This window comes from Emys orbicularis, chromosome 16 (genome assembly GCF_028017835.1).
Source record: "Emys orbicularis isolate rEmyOrb1 chromosome 16, rEmyOrb1.hap1, whole genome shotgun sequence".
Classification (NCBI taxonomy): domain Eukaryota; kingdom Metazoa; phylum Chordata; order Testudines; family Emydidae; genus Emys; species Emys orbicularis.
In genome coordinates, this window is record NC_088698.1 from 31649426 (window position 1) to 31668695 (window position 19270).

At 60.6% G+C, this 19270-nt stretch overlaps 1 protein-coding gene across 1 annotated transcript; it reads left to right on the forward strand.

Moving 5' to 3' along the window:
* The first annotated feature begins 822 nt into the window (after nt 1-822).
* Nucleotides 823-4590, forward strand: CRYBA4 (crystallin beta A4). The gene is made up of 5 exons (XM_065417669.1): nt 823-861; nt 2303-2421; nt 2993-3134; nt 3984-4126; nt 4443-4590. Exons 1-5 carry the CDS (start codon nt 823-825, stop codon nt 4588-4590), a joined length of 591 nt encoding a protein of 196 aa, XP_065273741.1.
* The last annotated feature ends 14680 nt before the right edge of the window (nt 4591-19270 follow it).

Sequence of the window (19270 nt, forward strand, 5' to 3'; positions counted from 1 at the left end):
CCACTGCAGGAAGCATCCTTGGCAAGGTCCCGAATCCTCACAGAGAGGGGCTAAGTCTGGGCTTGACAGGCTGGCTGCAAAGAGCCAGCCGCCCCAGGGCACTTACGGTCCCAGCCACACCCCTGCTCTGCTAGCAGCTGCCAGGACGGCGAGTGAGCTGGAGGGAGCCGACAGACACAATTATTTTGTAGGCAGCAGCAAACACTAACTAGGATCAGACCTAGCAACAGGTGCTGGGGCCTGAGCACGCGAGTGGCGAGAGCAGAGCAAATGCAGGCCTGAGCATTAACTCCCTGGGGGCTGGGCTGCATCTGAGATGCAGGCACTGGGTCATGTGATCGGGATGAGGCATCTGTGCTTCGTGTCTGTGTCCCACCCCAGCAGGGAGATCCCAGCCCCCCATCCCACCCACGTGCCTTCCAGCTGAGCCCCTCCCTCACCCATGAAAGCACCAGTGTCTGCAGACAATGGGAGTGGTGGGGTATCCCTAGGGTGCCTGGCCCTAGCTGTGGCACCATGCCTTAGGCTGGGGCCTCCTGCTGCTCTCCATGTCCCCACGGGGGTGTGATCCAGGGCACAAACTGGCCATGGGGCCGTGGCACTGGCTCAGACCCAGATGGCCGTGGCTGCAGGAGGGAAGGGCTAGAGGAGGGGTTAGCAATGGCAGAGGAAGGCACCAGCTCAGTGGGGTGACCTCGCCCCTCCATCCCAGTCCCCTGGGGAGGGTTTCTCAGCCTGCAGCCAGTTGCCAACAACAGAGATTTGTGTGGAGCAGATTTTAACGATCTGGTCTTCTCGTTTCCTCCCCAGGACAGAGCCACAATGAGCCAACACTGCACTAAGTTCTCTGGCCTCTGGAAGGTATGGTCGGGTGAGCTGGGGTCTTGGGGGGAGCATCGCCGGGAGCTGGTTTGGTATTAGGACCCGTGCTGAGACCTGGGCAACAGGACCCGCTCGCTGGGATCATGGTAAAGCTGAAAGTCCCCCATGGCCAGTCCTATGGCGAGCCTGCGCACGGGGAATGTCTCAGACACAGCTGGGCGGGGGTTGAAGGGACACCCCCCTTCGTCCCCCTGCTGCTGATACGCCTGGGAGGGTGTGTGTGGGGGTGTCTCTCTAAGCCCCAGGCTGCTGAATGCCCAGAAATCACCCCTTGCCAGGCACAGCTTGTCTGCCCCGTGGCTGCTGTCTCAGAGCCCTTTCCTGGGCCCTGGGCACCAGGCCCGTCCCAGCTCGGTACAACAGGGGACAACGGGCAGTAGGGATTGGGGGGCAAAGGGCTGGTGGGCACACGGTGACACGTCCCCCCCAGCACAGCCAGGTGGCTCTGGTGGAGCAGCCCAGCTCCGTGCGGCGGCGTCTCCTCCAGCGGGCTCTGGAGGGGCAGTGGGGTTCAGTCCGAGGGCGTGTTACATGCGTGTTTGCTGCAGCCAAGCACTGTGCATGCAGAGCCGGTCTCCCTGCACCCCGCTCTGGCTGAGGTGGGGCGATGTCTGGCCCGGGCGCGGGCACTGCTGCTCTCTGCTGGACGCAGCAGGCTTGGGCTCCACGGCAGAGCATCGGGCTGGGCTAGTTGCCCCGGCCCGAGAGGCTGGGGCAGGGCCTGCGAGCCAGGCTCAGCCGTGCCACGGGAAGGCAGTGAGCCGAGTGCAGTGCCCTTCCCGCTGCTGACAGGGCAGAGACCGGGAGTCACGTTCCCTGGGAGCTGCAGGCGCTCAGTGCCTCTGTCGGCCAGGCCCCTGTAGCGGGGCTCGCTGCAGGCAGGCGCCAGAGATGGGGCAGGAGTGGAGGCCCAGCCCAGCCCTCCCCTCCCCTCCCCTCTCCTCTCCCTGGAGCACCGGACTCCCCCTAGCCCCAGCTCTCACAGAGTCTGGCCCAAGGTGTGAACCCCTTGCCTGGCCCAGACCCAGCCAAGCCCTTCATGCACCAGCGGAGTTAACCCCTTCCCTGCTCCCATGCAGCCCGCCGCCCCTCCCCCCCCAGGGGCTGAGGCCAAACCCAGGGGCAGGGAGGCGGCTGGACGTGGAAACCACTCCCCTGCCTGCAGGGTCCTGGCTAAGGGCAGGTCCCAGCACAGTCCATTGCTCGTTCCCCCGCTGCACTTTGCCTGGCCCGGGGCTGAGCTGCAGCAGGATGACCCTGGCGTGGTGCCTAAGGGGATGTCAGCCACATGCCTGCAGCACAAGCTGCTCCAATGTGTGAGCTGCCCCAGGGCTGTGGGATGCCCCCGGCGCCCTCCAGGAGCCAGGGAGAGTCGCTCCATGATGCCAGAGCAGCCCCCTGACCCCGTCTGTCCCCCCAGATCCTGGTGTGGGATGAGGAGTTCTTCCAGGGCCGGAGGCAGGAGTTCACCGCCGAGTGCTACGACGTGAGGGCGTGCGGCTTCCAGACGCTCCGCTCCTTCAAGATTGAGAGTGGCGCGTGAGTCCCGGGACGGCCCTGCCCTGCTCCCAAACTGCCACCCCATTGCTCCCTGGAGAATGCTGCACCCTGGGGGGGCAGTACGTGCCCCAGGGCATCCTGGGAAACTGGGGGTTTCAATTACATTTTGTCCCTGGAAATGCTTGGTGTTTGGCCCCGAGAAATCGTTCTGCTTCCCGGAGTGGTGTCAACACGTCCCAAGGGGCTGGCAGCCCCAGCCACGCAGCCCAGCCCAGCCCAGCCCCTCGGAGCTCTCCCGGGGCAGGCACATGCATCCACCTCCAGCTCAGCTGTGGGCACCCGGCTGCCAGTGCCGAGCCCCATCTCCCCCACAGGCGAGCGGGTGCCATGGGCTGGGGAGTGATCAGCGGGGCCCTGGGACCCAGAGCAGAGACAGGGAGCCCACATGCCGGCGGTGGGCACGGATGCAGAGCTGGCCAGTCAGTCATCCCAGCTGAGGTCGCTGGCAGATACGCCACAGCCTGTTGCCCTGGCCCTGGGCTAATGCGGTCGCCTGAGCACTCATGGCCCCTGATCTCCCTGGATACCCGGGCTCTGGCTTTCCCCACAGGTGGGCAGGCTTTGAGCACGTGGGCTTCCAGGGGCAGCAGTTCGTTCTGGAGCAAGGCGAGTACCCTCGCTGGGAGGCCTGGAGTGGCAGCCACGCCTACCACGTGGAGAGGATGAGCTCCTTCCGCCCCATCGCCTGTGCTGTGAGTAGGGCTGGGGAGCTGCCTGCAGGGCGGGCCGACTGCCCCCCCCGGGCCTCCCCATCCGACCGCGCTCCCCCATTCCTCCCGCCCGGCCTCGCTGGCCCCGCAGAGCAGTGGGTTGACCAGACAAGCCCTGCCCAGCTCCAAGGGGAGGCAGCATGGCCGGTGCTCCCCCTGGGGATGCAAGTCACCGCTCTCATGGCCTGGGCCTTGGCACACAGGTCCCCGCTGCACCCGGCCCCTGGGGGCGAGGCTGGCACAGCCCCAGGCTTGGGCTGTAGGGACGTGCGCGTTAGCACAGATGGGGCTGGTTCCATCTCCCATGTCTGTGAGGGGCGCTGCCCAGGACTGACCCAGTGCCCCTAGACTCACCCGGGAAGGGACACGAAGGTTGGGCTCAGGCCCGGCCCTTCTTTGGGATGCCCGGCGGGAGTTGGGCAGCGTGTGCTGACGCCCATCTCACTCCAGGGACCAGGTCCCGGCCTGGAGAGAGGAGGTGTTGTGAGAGTCACCCCCCCTCAGTGCCGGGTGAGAATCACCCCGGGTGCGCCCTGGGCCCGAGACCCCTGCAGCGAAGCCACGGAGAGCCACCCCCAAGCTCCCCGAGGCCTCTCGTTGTCAGAAAGGGCCCCAGGCCCCAGTTAACCGGGGCGCTTTGTGGGTGCCCTTTGAGTTGCTCTGAGCCCCGGCTCCCAGCGGCAGGGGCCCGCTTCTGCTGTCTCATCCGCTGTGTGAAGCAGGAGCAGCCCTGGGGCGGAGCGGCCCTGTGGAGCAGGCAGGCCCTGCGGGGGCATCAGGAGGTGTCCCCAGCCCCAGCCCACCTGCAATCTCTCTGTCCCCTTGCGGCAGAATCACCGGGACAGCAAGATGACGATCTTCGAGTGGGAGAACTTCCTGGGGCGGAAAGGGGAGCTGAGCGACGACTACCCTTCGCTGCCAGCCATGGGTTGGGGGAGCAGCGCGGTGAGCTCCTTCCGCGCTCACTCTGGCGCGTGAGTACCTCCGGGGGGAGGGAGGGGCAATATGGCTGAGCCCCAAACCCACTGAAGGTGCCAGCCCCCGACCCGGCTCAGCACTGCAGCAGCTCCCCTGGCATGCAGCTGCCAGGCCCCTGGCAGGGTCCCGGGGTGATGCTGTGGCTGCGGAGAACTGGTAGGACCCCGAGGGCCCAGGGCCCCAGGAGTTCAGACCCCGCCACGTACTGTAGTCTGTGGGGCCCCCGACCGCTCTGTCCGCACGACCCCTGCCCTGCTGCCCTGGGGTTGGAGCTGGCTGCAAGGTGATGGCTTCTCCTGTCTTCTTCCGCAGCTGGGTCTGCTCCCAGTTCCCTGGGTACCGGGGCTTCCAGTACATCCTGGAGTGCGACCGTCACGCGGGCGAATACAAGCACTTCCGGGAGTGGGGCTCCCACGCGCAGACCTCCCAGGTTCAGTCCATCCGGAGGATCCAGCAGTGAGCACTGCCAACCGCCAGGCCGCAGCCGCCCCCTTCTGCCCCTCAGCGTCTTACCCTACCCGCCTTCCACTGGGGCCCCCAGCTCCGGGCCCACTCAGCTGTGCTCAAAGCCAAGCTCAATAAAGGTGCACTTGTCTAACCAGCCAGGGCCGGTAAGTCCAGCTTATTGCAGCCGGCTGCAGCCAGGGCATGGGCCCCGGGAGACCCTCCCAGCGTCAGGTCATGCAGTGGGGCAGCCCGACTGGCTCTTTGTCCCTTGCTCCAGCTACTGGACATGTCGGCCAGGGAGCAGCGTGTCCCCCGGGGACTCGTTAACACAGGCAGCCCAGAGCCGCAGGCACACAGGCCTGGAGGGCTGGCAGCTGGTGGGCAAGGATGCAGAGCCGGCCAGCTAGTCACCACAGCCTATTGCCCTGGCCCAAGGCGCCCCAAGGCAGAACGCAGTCCCCCCGAGAGCAGGGGCAGGCCTAGCTCCGGATCTTCCCCAGTCCTAGGCAGCCCCGCAGCACTGCCAGCTTACCGCTCAGGGGCACTGAAGGGCAGCCTGCCCCTCTCTGGCCTGGGCCAGGGATGGGGACTAAGGGGTATTCCAGAAATACAGCAAACTGCAGCCCCCCACGGCGAGCCAAATGGGAGCCTGCCGTCTGGACACCTGGATCCCGAAGCAATTCTCCTGGTAAACACAACAGAGGCTGAGGACATAGGCAGCATCCAGCCCTATAAGAAACCACCAAGACATCTGTCTGAGGTGCACAACAGACCATGACAAGGCAGCGTCAGCCCCACCCCGCCCTGGTGGTCCTGCAGGGAGAGAACCTGGATGTGGGAAGCCAGCCGGAACGTTAACTGAAACCACACGAGTGAAGCCAAGTGCCCATTGCTAGTGTGGGCTCTGGGACTGAGCCCCCTTCCAGGAGAGAGGGTCCCCGGGACAGGGGAAGAGGCCGCAGCAGAAGCAGAGAAGACTTTGCAATAGCTAGGGTGTGTCTTTACTGCTAGTCACCCTGCGAGGATGCTGGGCCCAGGAGGAGTTCCCTGCCCGGAGCAGTGCGTCTGGCAGGCCCCTTCGGAAGGGCAGCCCCTGTACGGTGTCTCCAGTCGGGATCCCAGAGCTGGAGGCACCGAGCCCCACAGGCCTTTGGGAACAGGCTAGTCTAGATTTCCAACCAGGCGGAACAGCCAGCCCATGCCATGGCTTCGCTCACCCTCCTCTGCCGGGCAGCGCCTCGCGAGGGAACACGCTGGCTGCCCACCGGGGGGTCAGGCTGAGAGACTCCCTTTCTGAGACTGGCAGAATGTGTCTGGGCAGCGCTTCACTGGGCGCTCCCCCATAGCGGGTGCAGGGCCGAACGTGGAGTCTGTCCAGCATTGCCGGCTTGGCCTCCTGGAGGGGAAATGCAGGGGCAGTCTGGAATTAGAGATGGGCCCATGCCATGAAGCTGGGACCCACACGTTCCCCACAGGGCGTGCTTAGACTCAGCCCCACTAGAAAGAGAGACCCCAGCTGCCAAATTCAGCTCTGGATCCAAATCCTCGTGCAGATGCTCCTGGAGCTCAGGGGTGCAGCCCACAGTTCTGATCCAGTCTCTCTCTGCCGGGAATCCTGACCAGGGCGAGTTTTCGGGGCATCCGGCTGAGAGCAGCTGGGCGTGGGACCCCCGGAAACCAGCATCTGCGCTGGACCAGTCTCATTCCTCAGCAGCTTCTCGACCAGCGGCTCCTGTGACAATGCCAGGGTGACACCACGTGGCCACTAAGGAAACTAACCCCAGCTCCAGCGGCACACCAGCACTCTCAGTGGGCTCTGCAATACCAGCCAGCCCCGAGACACTACGGCACAGCGTCCAAGCGAGTCATGAAAGCCTCACTGCATCCGGGGCCCTGGTAGAGTGAAGCCAAGGCAGGTGTGTTGCTAATGAACATGGGGGACTTGCCCTGTGCTTTGCCCCACACTAACAATAATATAATAACAAGCTATACTCCGAATCTCTAGCGTCTCTCACCAGTGGGTCCCAGCACTGTGCAAATGCATGCTGTGTGCATCGTTTGTCACCAAAGCCTCTCCGCACAGTACAGGCAGTCAGGGAGCTTACAGATGGTTCCTTAAGGCACAAGGGAATCTCTGGCTGTCTCACAACTATGCAGAGCTAAAGACCCGAGGGTGATCTAGGAGGGGACGCACTGAGAGCTGGCGGGAAGTTTTGGAAGATGGGTTCGGCCAAACCAAAGCTGTTTGTGGGAAAAGGCTGGGTTCCACAAATTGCTTGTCACAAAAATAGTTTGGGGGGTAAGTTTGGAGATTGTCAGAATGTCGCATTTGGAAACTGTCAGAATAACACAATCTGTGCATTTGCCTCACAACAACTTTTCCTTTAGAAATGTAAATTAATTATAGTACCAAGAATTAAAAATCAAAAAGGTCAATATTGAAATGAAACGTTTCCATTGACCCCAAGCTCTTTGTTCCCAGACAGTCACTTCACACAACTTTTGAGATTTTGACTTTTCATCCCAATTCGGGAGGGGGAAATCTTTCAAATTCTCAAAAGTTTTCCCAGGGTAGGAAATCGCTTCCTGGCCAGCCCTCGCTGCTGTTTGGGGTTGCGAATCAGCCCCCCTATCCCCAGCTCTGGCCCTAACTCTCTGCATCCCCTCTGTGCCCTGATGGAGGCACCTTCCCAGGAGCTGTGGGTAAATGAATGCTTGCAGAGTCCCCTGCGGATGACAGCGTGTGCCATGGTGCTGGGTGAGCCCCGTAGAGACCCCTCTCCAGCATGGACCTGCTGGTAGGTTAGGGAGCGGGGCCTCCCCTCCTTAGGACACGAAGGAGCATGGGTGGCCAGTGAACCAGCTGTTGGGGGACGCTAGCCCCTGGCCCCTCCTCTTCTGCCTGAGGCCCCACCTCTTACCCTCCCCTTCTGCTCTCTTGGGCCGGGGATAAACCTGGCTTGATGCTGATGAAGCTGGGCCCCCCGCTTTAGACTCTGCACAGCATGAAACCATGATGTGTCTCAGCCGGAGCCCGGTGACTGGGGCCAGGGTCCCCCAACCAGGGCAGCCTGCTCACTCTGCAGGTCTCTGACGGTGGTGCCAGGCCCCTGAATGGACTGAAATGATACAACAGGGGAATCACTGCAAGCCCCTCCCAGGTGGCTCCTTCTCCTCTCTTCCCTGACCTCCCTCCTGCTTTCCTGTCTCCCATCCAATTCCATCCCTGGCCACAGGATGGCGCTCTCTCCCACCTGCACCTACCCTGCACAGAACCGCACCCACAGGCTGTCATGGACAACTCCACTTTTCATCCTGTACCTCCGCCCTCCCACGTTCGGACCCACACGCATGCACCCCCTCGAGGTGCACTCCCTCTCTCACACACACAGGCTGTTTCCACTGCAGTGTCAGCCCAGGGTCAGCAGAACTCGAGTTAACAGCCGCTGGGTCTGTTCCCCCAGGCCTGGAGCATCTCCGCTCATTTGTAACCCCAGGCTAGGAATTGTTGAATCCGGAGGCTCTAGTGTCTACACTGCATTGTGTGAGCCCGAGTCCAACTACCCATATCCCAGACTTCCTAGCCCCCCCCCCCCCCCCCCGCCCCAGGTGTGACCCTTTGTTCATGGGGCACTGTGGGAAAACTTGACCATCCACCAAAAGTGACTGTCCAGATGACAAAGCAAGTCAGTCCGTGGGATTGTGGGACACTTTTGGCGGGCTCCCAGAGCACGAGTCCTGTGGAGCTGTGTCTACACTGCAAAGCAATCGGGCTTGAACCCTGGGTCCTGGCTTGACTCAGACCCTCCATCCCTGTGGGGTCCTGGGCCCTTGGGGTGAGTGATTGGTGTGTAGACGGAAGAGGGGTTAGGTTTGAGCCTGAGTTTGAACCCTGGCCTTACCCTGCAGTGTAGACATAGCCACAGGGGCCCATCTCGGGGAGGATGCAGTAGCTATTGAGCAGGGCACAGCAACGCTCCACAGCCCTGAGGGGAATGTGTCTGATCAGAGCTGCAGCGGGCGGCGGGGGGAGGGGGGGGAGGAGGGGGGAGGGAAGTTGGGCCATTCCCAGGCGGGGACAGGCCAGTTCTATGCAGGGGTGGGGGGGAGGGCAGCAGGCTGCCATTCTATACACGGTTGGGGGAGAGCCCTGGGCTGGAGGGAGCCAGGCGGCCGTTCTGTACAGGGCGGACAGGGGACCCCTGCTTCCTGGCGCACCGTGTGCCAGGATCAGGGAAGATGGGCACAGGGGCTGCCATCAGCACCACACTGCTATTAGCAGGAGCTTGCCAGGGCTTTTCACTTCTCTCCCCTTCTTCCCCAGCTCCAGCAGCTCAGCCCGGCCTGAGCCTCCCACTTTGCATATTATCTCCAACTCCAGCTGGATTTCCCTGCAGGGATCCTGCTAGCTCCAATGCCCATGGGGCTCTCTGGAGCAGAGGGGGGCAGAGGCGGATTAAGATTTATTGGGGCCCTGGGCAGGGCGGGAGTCATTTGTAAATAATTCCCTGGCAGAGGCAGGTGTGTTGCTGGTGGAAGGTGACAGGCTGGCAGCCTGGCAGCCTGGGGGAGGGGTAGCCGTCCCCAGCAGGGATCCCTTCAGGTGCCCCGCTTCTCTGCCCGCCGTTCGAGGCACTCCCAGCCCGGGCCTCAGCATTCCCGAAGAAAGGCTTTTCCTCTGGGCTGAGGGCGGGTTTGGACTTTGAGAGATGGAGCTGGACTGAGACCCACCAAACTCATGTCATGGCAGCCCCTGCATAGAGGGAGAGAACTGCCCGTCAGCACTCCCCGGGGCGTGGCTGGTTAGCTGGGGCGCAGGGTCCTGTCAAGCCCATGAACCACCCCCAGTTCTGAGGCCAGCTCAGAGCAGCGACTCAGGCTCCACTTCCTAGAGCAGAGCGGGCTGCAGCCTGGCGAGCTGCCTGCTGCGGGGAGAGAAAGCTCTGTCCTCTGCTGCAGAGTGGAGCTGATCCCAAACCCAGGCCCTCCTCTCCCTCCTGCCTTTGGCTGCTTGCAGGGCCTGCAGGGCCCTAGCGAGGCAGAGGCAGCCTGCCGCAGGGAGCAGGTGCACCGCTTGCTTGCGCACACCGTTAGCGGGAGCAGCAGGGAGAGGAGGGTGGCCCAGAAGGCTCCCTGTGCAGGACCATCTCGCTGAGGCACTGGATCCAAGCTGACACTTAGCCGCTACCCAATTCAGATCGACTCCTGCCCCGGGATGATCTCTGCCTGGCTGGAGCGTGGCTAATGCGATCCCATCCTGCACGGAGTCACACACCACTTGCCTGGCTCCCACGATGGGGTCTGTGTGTCTGGCGCTGGTGCTCTCCGCACGTGTGCTGAGTGCTGGGAAGGGTGGTGACGTGCTGGGCACCAGCCCCCAACACCCCAAGGGGCCCTGCAGCCACGGCAGGCTGCCATTCACTGGCACGCTGCAGCAGCAGTCTGCAAGCGCTGACGGTTGCATTGGCACTTGCCAGGAGACCAAGAGCTACACCTAATTTGCACCGGAGGGAGACTATGTGGAGCCCTCAGCATGCAGTGCTCAATCTCAGGCACAAGACCGTGGGTGCCACCGTTCTGCCAAGGGGCTCTCAGGGTGAGACAGCTCAGAGCATGAGCGCCAGGGCCCGGTCTGCACCCACCCTCCCAGCGCCCGGGCTGGGAGCACGGCTCAAAGCTCGAGGGTGAGGCTGCTCCAGGGAGGGGTCAGCGTGCAGAGAGGCCTGAGTGACGGTGGGGAGGAAGCACAGAGCGTGCGGGAGGGACCCGGAGGAGCACAGCGGCCAGAGCAGGAGGACAGCAGGGTGACGTGCATAGAGAGCGGAGCCCAGCCAGGCTCACAGCATTAGCAGCGCAGTGTAAGAGCTTTGATGGAGCTGGCCAGGGCCTTGTCTGGTCCCAGTCGCCCCCGTCCTAATGCCACACGGCCCTTGGTGTGGGCATCTGCGTCCCTCCAGTGCCCAGTGCTGGGTGAGCAGCACCCATCGGCAAATCCCGCTAGAGCAGCAGGGGCTCACTGTGCTGCACGGGCAGGTGAGGGGTGGTCCTCCCGGCCCTGCACAGTGCCCAAATCAGGCATCACCCACCTGCGTGTGGTTCTCCCCGACGGCAGAGGGCAGGCTGGATGGAAAGCACAGCCCCCAACCCCCCCAGACACAAGAGAGCAGGAAGGTCTAGGGAAGCGCCAGGCCCCTCGAGTGTGGCCCCACCCCCTCCTAGGCTGGGGGACTGTATTTGGCAAACAAATGGCCCAGCTCCGGCCAGCCGCTCCCAGAACAGGACAGCGGGAGACCAGGTCATTAGGCAGCCAGCGAAGGCAAGACAGCACTGAGCCGCCAGAGAGCGTTTAAACCCAGCGTGCAGGGGCTCGTCAACGCTGCAGCTGCTCTGCCGGAGCGCTTCCGTGGAGACCAGTGGGTCGCAAGCTCGTCACCGTTGTTATGCCGCGGCCACACTTGATAGATACGGCCTGTATGGCCCAGAGGATGTCAGCTGTGTGCTGGTTGGGCCGCAAGCGGCTGTGGGCTAACAGGAGGGGTTCTCCTGTCGCTGTGGTTCATCCACCTCCCCAAGCGGCCGTGCTAGGCTGACAGAAGAATTTGTCCACCGACCTAGCGCTGTCTGCATGGGCGTCAGGTCGGCTCAGCTCCGTTGTTCCCCTGAGCCACATAGCTAAGTTGACCTAACTTTCGAGGGCAGACCTGGCCTGAGACACAGTATCCTGTTCCGAGCTAAGGACGTTCCCGGGCAGGCGATGGCGCCGCAGCCGCTGGGCTTCTCCGCCCTTCACTGAGAGCGCAGGTGGAGAGCAGGGCAAGCCCTGAGTTGTGTGCAAAGGCCTCGTGGCAGGGACCAGCGCTGGGCAGGGTATTCTGGGCCATGAGCGCTGGCGCAGGGCAGCTGTGCTGGCACCTCGGGGTCTGCACCACCCCACAGGATTGCTGCACTCCGGAGCTACTCACTGGTTTGTCTGAAAGAGCACTAGCTTCTCTCCCAGCCGGCGCCCAGGCCAGTGCAGGGAGCAGACCCCAACGCTCTGGGTGGAGCCAGCAGGCAGCAGGCCTTGACTTGAGCTCAGCTGGTGTGGAGAGGCTGGTCAGAGTTAAGCTGAGGTTGGCCAGAAGTTGTTTTAACAAACCAGACCCAGGAAGGGGTGTGATGTGATGTGCAAGTGCCTGGGTGCAGTTTTTGACAAGCCCAAGAAGGGGAAACTGAGGCAGCAGCCGCAGGGTCCAATGTGAGTTGGGTAAGTCCTGGTACAGGGCTCCTCAGTCCGAGCCCTGCTAGACAGCAAGGCAGGCTCCGCACACCTGCCCTTCATGGCATCTCTTCAGGGGACGAAGGGCTTTTCTCCAGGAGTGCGTGTGTGAACTCTCCGACCAGCCGGCTCAGCCTGTTGCCCAGAGTCACTCGTGCGCCCCCACCCTGGCTGCTCTCACGCCCACAGACCCCCCATCCTGCCCATGCCCCGTAACGACACCCATGGCAGGGGAGGTGCTTTCCAGCTCCCAGCCCAGGGTGCCCTGCCCTCCCTGCCCTCAGGACTGAACTGGGAGTTAGTTCTCCTGGGGGAGGTAGCTCCCCTTACAGCAGTGACCTCTGAGCGCATGGTAGAAGCCACCCACAGGCACTGTGCAGAGAGGCACACCTGTGAGCATGCTGCTCCATTCCTCTCCACTCTCTTGGGGTAGAACACAGCTGTGCCTGCAGCGTTCTGCACCAGAGAAAACAGCTTTCAAACAGCCCCAGCCCCCCTGTGCAGTTCCCTCCTGCCCCTTATCGGAGAGCTGGGAATTGCACCCATCCTCGGGTACTCCCAGCACCAGCATGGTATCTGAGCGCTGTCTGCACCCAGAGCTGCCCATGGGCCTTCTGCGCTTGGCCTCTCCTGGGCGGGGAAGGCAGGTGCACACTGAACTGGGTTTTACTCCTTGTTGCTGCATCCTGCCTCGGGTGAGAGTGGGAGGCCTGGCAGCCTTCCCTGGGAATCCTCCGGCTTGAGCTCATCCTCACCTCTGAGCACCGTGATACGGAACGCCCTGCCTCCAGCGAGCTTCGCCTGCACCTTGTCCGGTGCATCGCCTGGAGGACCCTGCTATGCAGAGGTGAAAGTAAGCTGGTACGCTGTACCGGACTGGCTTCCCCAGGCGGCAATTTAAAGGGTCTGCGGCTCCCAGCAGCGGCTGGAGCCCCGGGCCCTTTAAATTGCTGCCAGAGCCCTGCTGCTGGAGCCCCAGGTAGCAGAGGTAGCCGGGCCCCCCGGGGCTCCGGCGGCGATTTAAAGGGCCCAGGGCTCTGCTGCGGTAGCTGCGGCCGGGAGCCCCTGGCCCTTTAAATCAGAGCAGGAGCCCAGCCGCCGCTACCCCAGGGCTCTGGGAGCGGGCGGTGCGACGGTGCTCCTGTGTGGATGACCTTTCCACGTGTCTCTTCGCCCCAGGGACGGTGGGTTGAAGAGCCTGGAGGTGATGGAGGACCAAATCCTTGCCTGGAAGGAAGTTGCCTGAGGGCCGGGGAAGCCAGAGGTGGGAAATGGCGTCTCTTAGTAGTGCTGCCAGCCCGGGGTCCAGCCGTGGTGAGTGCATCGGAGCTGAGCACCACGCCTCACTCCTCCCCGAGTTCCCCCTTGCCAGGGTGAGTTCCTCCCTGCTGTGCCCCAGGGGCCGACGGCTGCAGCCTTTGGGAGCAGTGGAGCTGGCAGGTAGAGCTGGGCGAGGGTATTATCCGAGGATGTTGGCACCCTCCAGGGACCCCCTCTGTGGCCGCCCAGCCCAGCAGAGCTCCTAGCCAGCACAGCTGTCAGGCTACGGGCGATGAGAGTGGGGGGCTGGGCGCGGCAGCCTCCATCCAGCCCGCCCCCCCACAAGAGGGGCCCTAATGAGACGTGGGGCTGGTGTCGGATCTTTCTCCCCCCTCCTTTGTGTGAGCTGACCCCAGGGCTGCTATGGTTGCCGTTGCCATGGCAGCCCAGATGGCTCCAGCAGACGGTGAATAAGTGCCCGCTTTGAATAAGCCGGCAGCTGGTTTCCGACACAGCCCATTCAGCGGCCTACAGATGGGCTGATTATTCTGAGCTTTTCAGTGGTTTCCCTTTATTCACTTAGACGTTAATGATTCAGGATTGTCAAGCTGCGGCCCAGCCCCCGTCACCCCGGAGCACCCAGCCTGTGAGCACTCAGCGCAGGGCACCCCCCCGTGCGTGGCACACGCCTGCCCCGTGTCGGGGGGCTCAGCAAGAGGCGCGGACACGGGGGGAGGGACATTGCACAAGGAGCAGGAGGAGTGAAGGTGACTTGGCTGCATTTTCAGCATTAAAATTTAATTGGAGCTGCAGCAGATTCCTGGGCCGTATGCAGCACCAGCAGCGCTGCTTGGGCGGCCGGGTGGGGGCGTGGGGAGCTGCTGTCGAGAAGATGGGGTGGAGTTTGCATGGTAATATCTTACCCAGGGATTCTCTCTCTTTCTCTCGAAAGCTCCAGCACAAAGAGGCTTGTACACCAGCCAACATCTCGCCCAGCCCGGGGTCCCTGCGCCGCGGTTTCTCACGGAAATCAGGTGAGGATGCTCTTATCTTGGTTTTCTCTTTTGTCTGGGTGAAACAGTCACCTTCCCCATGGTCACAGCCTTCTGTCGGGGTGTTCTCCCAGGACTCAGCCTGTCCCCACATTGCCAGCTTCTCGGCACCACCAGCACTGAGGTGTGGTGTGTGCACAGAGACACTCCGATAAATAGGTGTTGATAAAACTCGGTGTGGAAACCAGAGGGGGGGTTTCCCTAGCAAATGGGGACATACCTTGGAAAGGGGCCAGCGGGGAATGGCCTTCAGCTCCTTGGTTCATCACCAAAAATGTCCATCGGTGCCCTGCTATTTCCCATCGATCTCTGGGTCATTCCTGGTGGGGAAACGGACACTAGCCTCACCGCAGTGAGGAGGCTAAGGGCACCCTCTGCCTTCGCTGACTCCTTTGTGAAGTGGAATGATCAGTTGTGAGTTGTCACTGCCTTTTCCTAACCTCGTTCCCAGCCCTGTCTGCACGGACAATAGCACAGCGAGGCAGGCGCTGGGTGGAGACAGGGCTCCATTTTCAGCGCTGAGCAGCTGAGGGCTCAGATTAACTGATATGCCACTTGTCTGTATTTTCTTTCCAGAAGCATCTTTTTGATCCACATCAAGAATAGGGTTTAAGACAGGTAAATGGAACCTTGCATCATTTCCAATGCTCCCCGGAGGGAATGCAGTAAAAATGCTGGTTTACTTCTCTGCCTTTAAACCACCATTTCCTCTAAAATATGGGAATTAGGAGCAATGCTGGGGGGAAAGGGACAGGGACGTGGAAGAGGGCAGAGAAAGTCCAGCCTATGAAGGGGACTTTATTACATCCCTTCCTGTCTGCAAAGAGTTAATCTGACTGATGCTACCATAGAGCGTTTTGGGGTGCCATTTTCACATCCATTATTGCTCTGCCACCTTTTGCATTGGAAAATCTATCCCAACCCTGGAAGTCAAGGCAAGGCTAGAAATAATGGGTTGTTTAATTCCTAGCGGCTTCTCAAAACCCTAAGGAACGCCCCTGATCTGCCTTCTTAAAAATACATCAAATGCCATAATCAAACGAGTTCCTGAATGCCCAGCTAGTGCACTAGGCAAAGGAAGGCTTGCTTCAGAACCAGACTCAGCCACTCCTGGAGTGCAGTAGCGTCCGACTGAATTCCGATTTCACACTCTGCCAGGAATCAAAATGAAGGACTAGGGAGTCCTGCCGTGGCAGAGTGAGTGAGGGGCAATGCCCAGACAGGGGAAGTGTAGAACAGCACAGAACGCCCAGGACATTGCATCTTAGCAATCATGGTGTGTAAGTGACTCTAACTCCGCCCTGAAGAAAGCCATTCCCTCGCCCCACTCTGCTGTTCTGCTCACCTCAGCTCATCACACAGGCTGCTCATGTGACATGACTCATTAGAGTGGGCTCTTGTTCCTTTGTGCATTCTGCTCCGACCGAGTGCAAAGCTGGGCTTCAGTCCTGGCTTCCTTTCTGTTTATCCCTTGCTTAACCTGAACAATACGGCTGCATATTCACATCTGCAGCCTCCCCACATGCTACGCTAGCTAACGCTCCCTGCAGCCAGTGTATACACAAGCCAACAGCCAGCCCAAGACTGCAACCAGAAATCACAGTTCAGTGGTGCACAAAATGAACATTTTATTAACTGCCACCAGCAGTGACACCACACTGTCATTCATTCTCTCCACTCGATTCCCAGGATCACACTCCACTTATGGCCCAACAAAGGGAGTGTGCTAACGGGGCATTACCTACCTTTAGAGAACCCAGCCTCTATCTTATGGCCCCATGCAGGGAATCCCTTTGCTACAGTTCTTATGGGCTTCCACTGTATCTATTGTAGCAGTGCGGGCAACCTTCCTACGGACAGGGCCGGCTCCAGGGTTTGGGCCGCCCCAAGCAGCCAAAAAAAAAAAGCCGCGATCGCGATCTGCGGCGGCAATTCGGCGGGAGGTCCTTCGCTCCGAGCCGGAATGAGGGACCGTCCGCCGAATTGCCGCCGAATAGCTGGACGTGCTGCCCCCCTCCGGAGTGGCCTCCCCAAGCACCTGCTTGCCAGGCTGGTGCCTGGAGCCGGCCCTGCCTACGGACTCCCAAGGAAGGCCCCAGGTCCTATGGACTAGCCTCAGTGCTTGGTGTTCAGCAAATGCATGCATGCTGGGGCTTCCTCAGGAAAGCCATTTTCATACAGACGCCTACTTGTTAGAGGTAATAATAACTAGCTGACAGCCGTATCCCATCAGAGACTGTGCTACAGTTGTCCCTGCCCATTTCCAGAGGGGTTTAGCCAGGGCTATGGTGGTTATGTTCATATTGTTTTTGAACACAAATCATTAGCAAAGTCTGACTCTAGTGGCTGCTGTCAGCTGACGGTACTTCAGCTAAATACAAAAGTGGGGCCAGACCCCAGTCACAGGTATCCTGGGGTAAATCCAGAGTAACTCCATTGAAGATGAAGCCTCTCATGTAACTGAGATCAGAATCCAACCCAATCTCTCTGTAGCTTTAGCTGTTACCGAGAGTGTGAAGATTTCAAGTAGTGCACGAGGCCGAGCGGGCTAGGATATTATGATTTGAAATGGGTAATTGTTTGGTGTGGACTTTCTATGCCTCCTTCACTGTCATTCATACACACACCCTGACCTGGGGATAGCTTTGCATGGGCTCCAGGAAACTCAGAGAGGGCTCCTTTCTAGCACTGCTGGTGGGAAGAAGCTGCAGGGGGGTAGGGGTAATTTCCTGGGAGCTAGATTCTGCCCCCAAGTGACTAGCACAAGGTCTGTCATCCTCTGCAAGTGAGCTCAATGCTGGTGGCCAATGGAGCGTGTCTGTGGCTTTGTCTCCTAGTGACACAAAGAGGAAACAGGTCCTTTTTCAGCATCACTTTGAACAGTGTAACAAAATATGCTTCAGTGGTTCTTGGCATTCTGCCCCAGCTGTCCCCATGTTCACACCACACAGAGACACACAGACTGTGCAAATGTACATATAAGTTAGAGGTGGCCAAAACACCTGCTTGCATCCAAAAAAAATTTTTTTTTTTTTCAAAAATCAAATTTTGATGAAAAATGTAATTGAAAATTTGAAAATCAGAAAATTTGGACCAACTTAAAAAATTTAGTGAGCCCTGAAAACAACACAGGTGCGCGCTTGCACACACACACACACACACACACACACACACACACGGTAGGGAAGCAGCTAGTTCAAGGGAAATCTAGGCAGCGGACAGCAGCAGCAAATGGAGATACACAGCTATCTCGAAATGGTTCCAGACCCACCCTCCCCTTTTCCTGCAGAGTCAGATTTTGTACAGATTCCACACCCCAGACTAACGGCTGGCCCCTCTTCCAGGACAGGGGCCTGGTTCCTTTGATAGTGTGAATCACCGCAGCCCGGCACTGTGCAGGTGTTAGTGGGAGTAGCCCCGTAGGAAGGCATGACCATGAGCATGGGCTCTAGATCATGGCACAAGTAGCCGGGGATCCAGCCCAGGGAGGGGCTGGCCGTGAGGAGCTGCTGGTGTCTGGGAATCTTCTCCTTTTGCTTAAGCAGTGTCAGCAAAGTGACTCCTGCTGCACGGTGGGGGCCAGGCTTTTGCTCTTCCTGAACTGAAGACACACTGCCCTGCCCCTTACCCCCATCAGGCCTGTTCCTCCCCCCGGGCTCGCTGTGCAGCCGGACAGCAGGGAGCTCACAGCGTTGTGGCCGCCCAGCACTCCATGGCTCAGAGCTGCGGCCCCCAATTAGCTCCTGTTCCGCCTTCATCGTCTCTCTCCTTGGGAATGTAAAGCTGGCTCCTTCCTAAGTCATGAATGGAAGCGAGTCCAGCCAGCGCCCGAGTGACCCGGCGAGCCCCGCTCTGACACCGCACACCCCGCTGGCAGAAGCCATTTTTAATGAAGAGGATTTGATCAAATGAGACAGCGAGCGACTCTGGAGAAAGCCGGGGGCTTGGCTTCTGCATGCCCTCGCCCTGGAGATGCCCAAGCCAAAGGGGCTCCTTTGGAGGGGACTTGCATGCAGACGTGGACGGCGCCACTGGCCACCCCTTTCCTAGTCCAGTAGTGTCTCTGCGGTCATGTTTTCTCCTCGCTTAGGGTGGGGGTGGCCCCAGAGGATCGCAGTCCATCCGTTTCTGTATCCCCAGGGACAGAGCCAGTGAAGGGGACCTTTCTGTAGCAGGAGAGGCGCTGCAGCTTCCCCTGAAAGCACCCTTGTCCGGAAGAGGGGCTGATAGCCCTCATGCCAGAGACGCACGGCTGCCCAGCCAGCCCTGCCCAGCCCAGCCCTGCCCAGCCCTGCCCAGCCCAGCCCAGCCAGCCCAGCGACGGGGAGCCTCTGGCACAGTCTCCTCTGAGCCCCCGTATCCCACAGGGCAGCAGAGCATCGCAGATAAGACTCTCCTGCTGGGTTACTTATTAGTGCGGGGCTTCCCTTCGGTGCCACCTGGGCCCCGGGGACTGGGGAGCTGGGTGGCCGCGGAAGGTGCTGCATGCTGTTCTCTTTTGCTGCGTTGGTTGCTTTCTTTTGCAGCTGCTAATGACTGACCTGAGGTCTGTTCACACACAGTCCCCTGCGTGGCCGGAGCAGCAAGACAAGATGGGGGGTTATTTTACAGTGTTCTCGTAGCCAGTGGTGCCAGGTAGGACACGGGGCGAGCCATGCACAGTGGCACTAGCATGCAGCTGGCACGCGGGTGGCCAGATTCCCAGAGGGCAGCACCAGGCCTAGGCACCGCTTGTGTCCCACTCCAGCCTGGCAAAGGCCTGAGTGGGGAGGAACATTCCCGTGGTGGTGAGAAGTGGCCCCTGAGTGCCCTGGGGTGGTGGGCCAGTGCTCAGGCGATTCGTCCAGAAGCCCAGGACGAGAGCCTTCCCCGTCCTTACTTGTAGGATGGGGCTGCGCTTCCCAAACGCCCGCTGGCCTGGCAGGAGTTTAACAGTCAGTCACCTTGCTCCGCTGCAGCCCCCTCTGCCCTTGTCCAGCCCTTTTCCTAGGCCTTGCAACCTGCTCTGAGCAGGACTCAAAGCCTGGACAGGTCTGAGCACAGGGCTGGGGCCCAGCAGCCTCTGAGCTCTAATCCTGCCTCTCAGGCTCACTCCCCTCTGCAGCCTTGGCCATCTTCTCTGA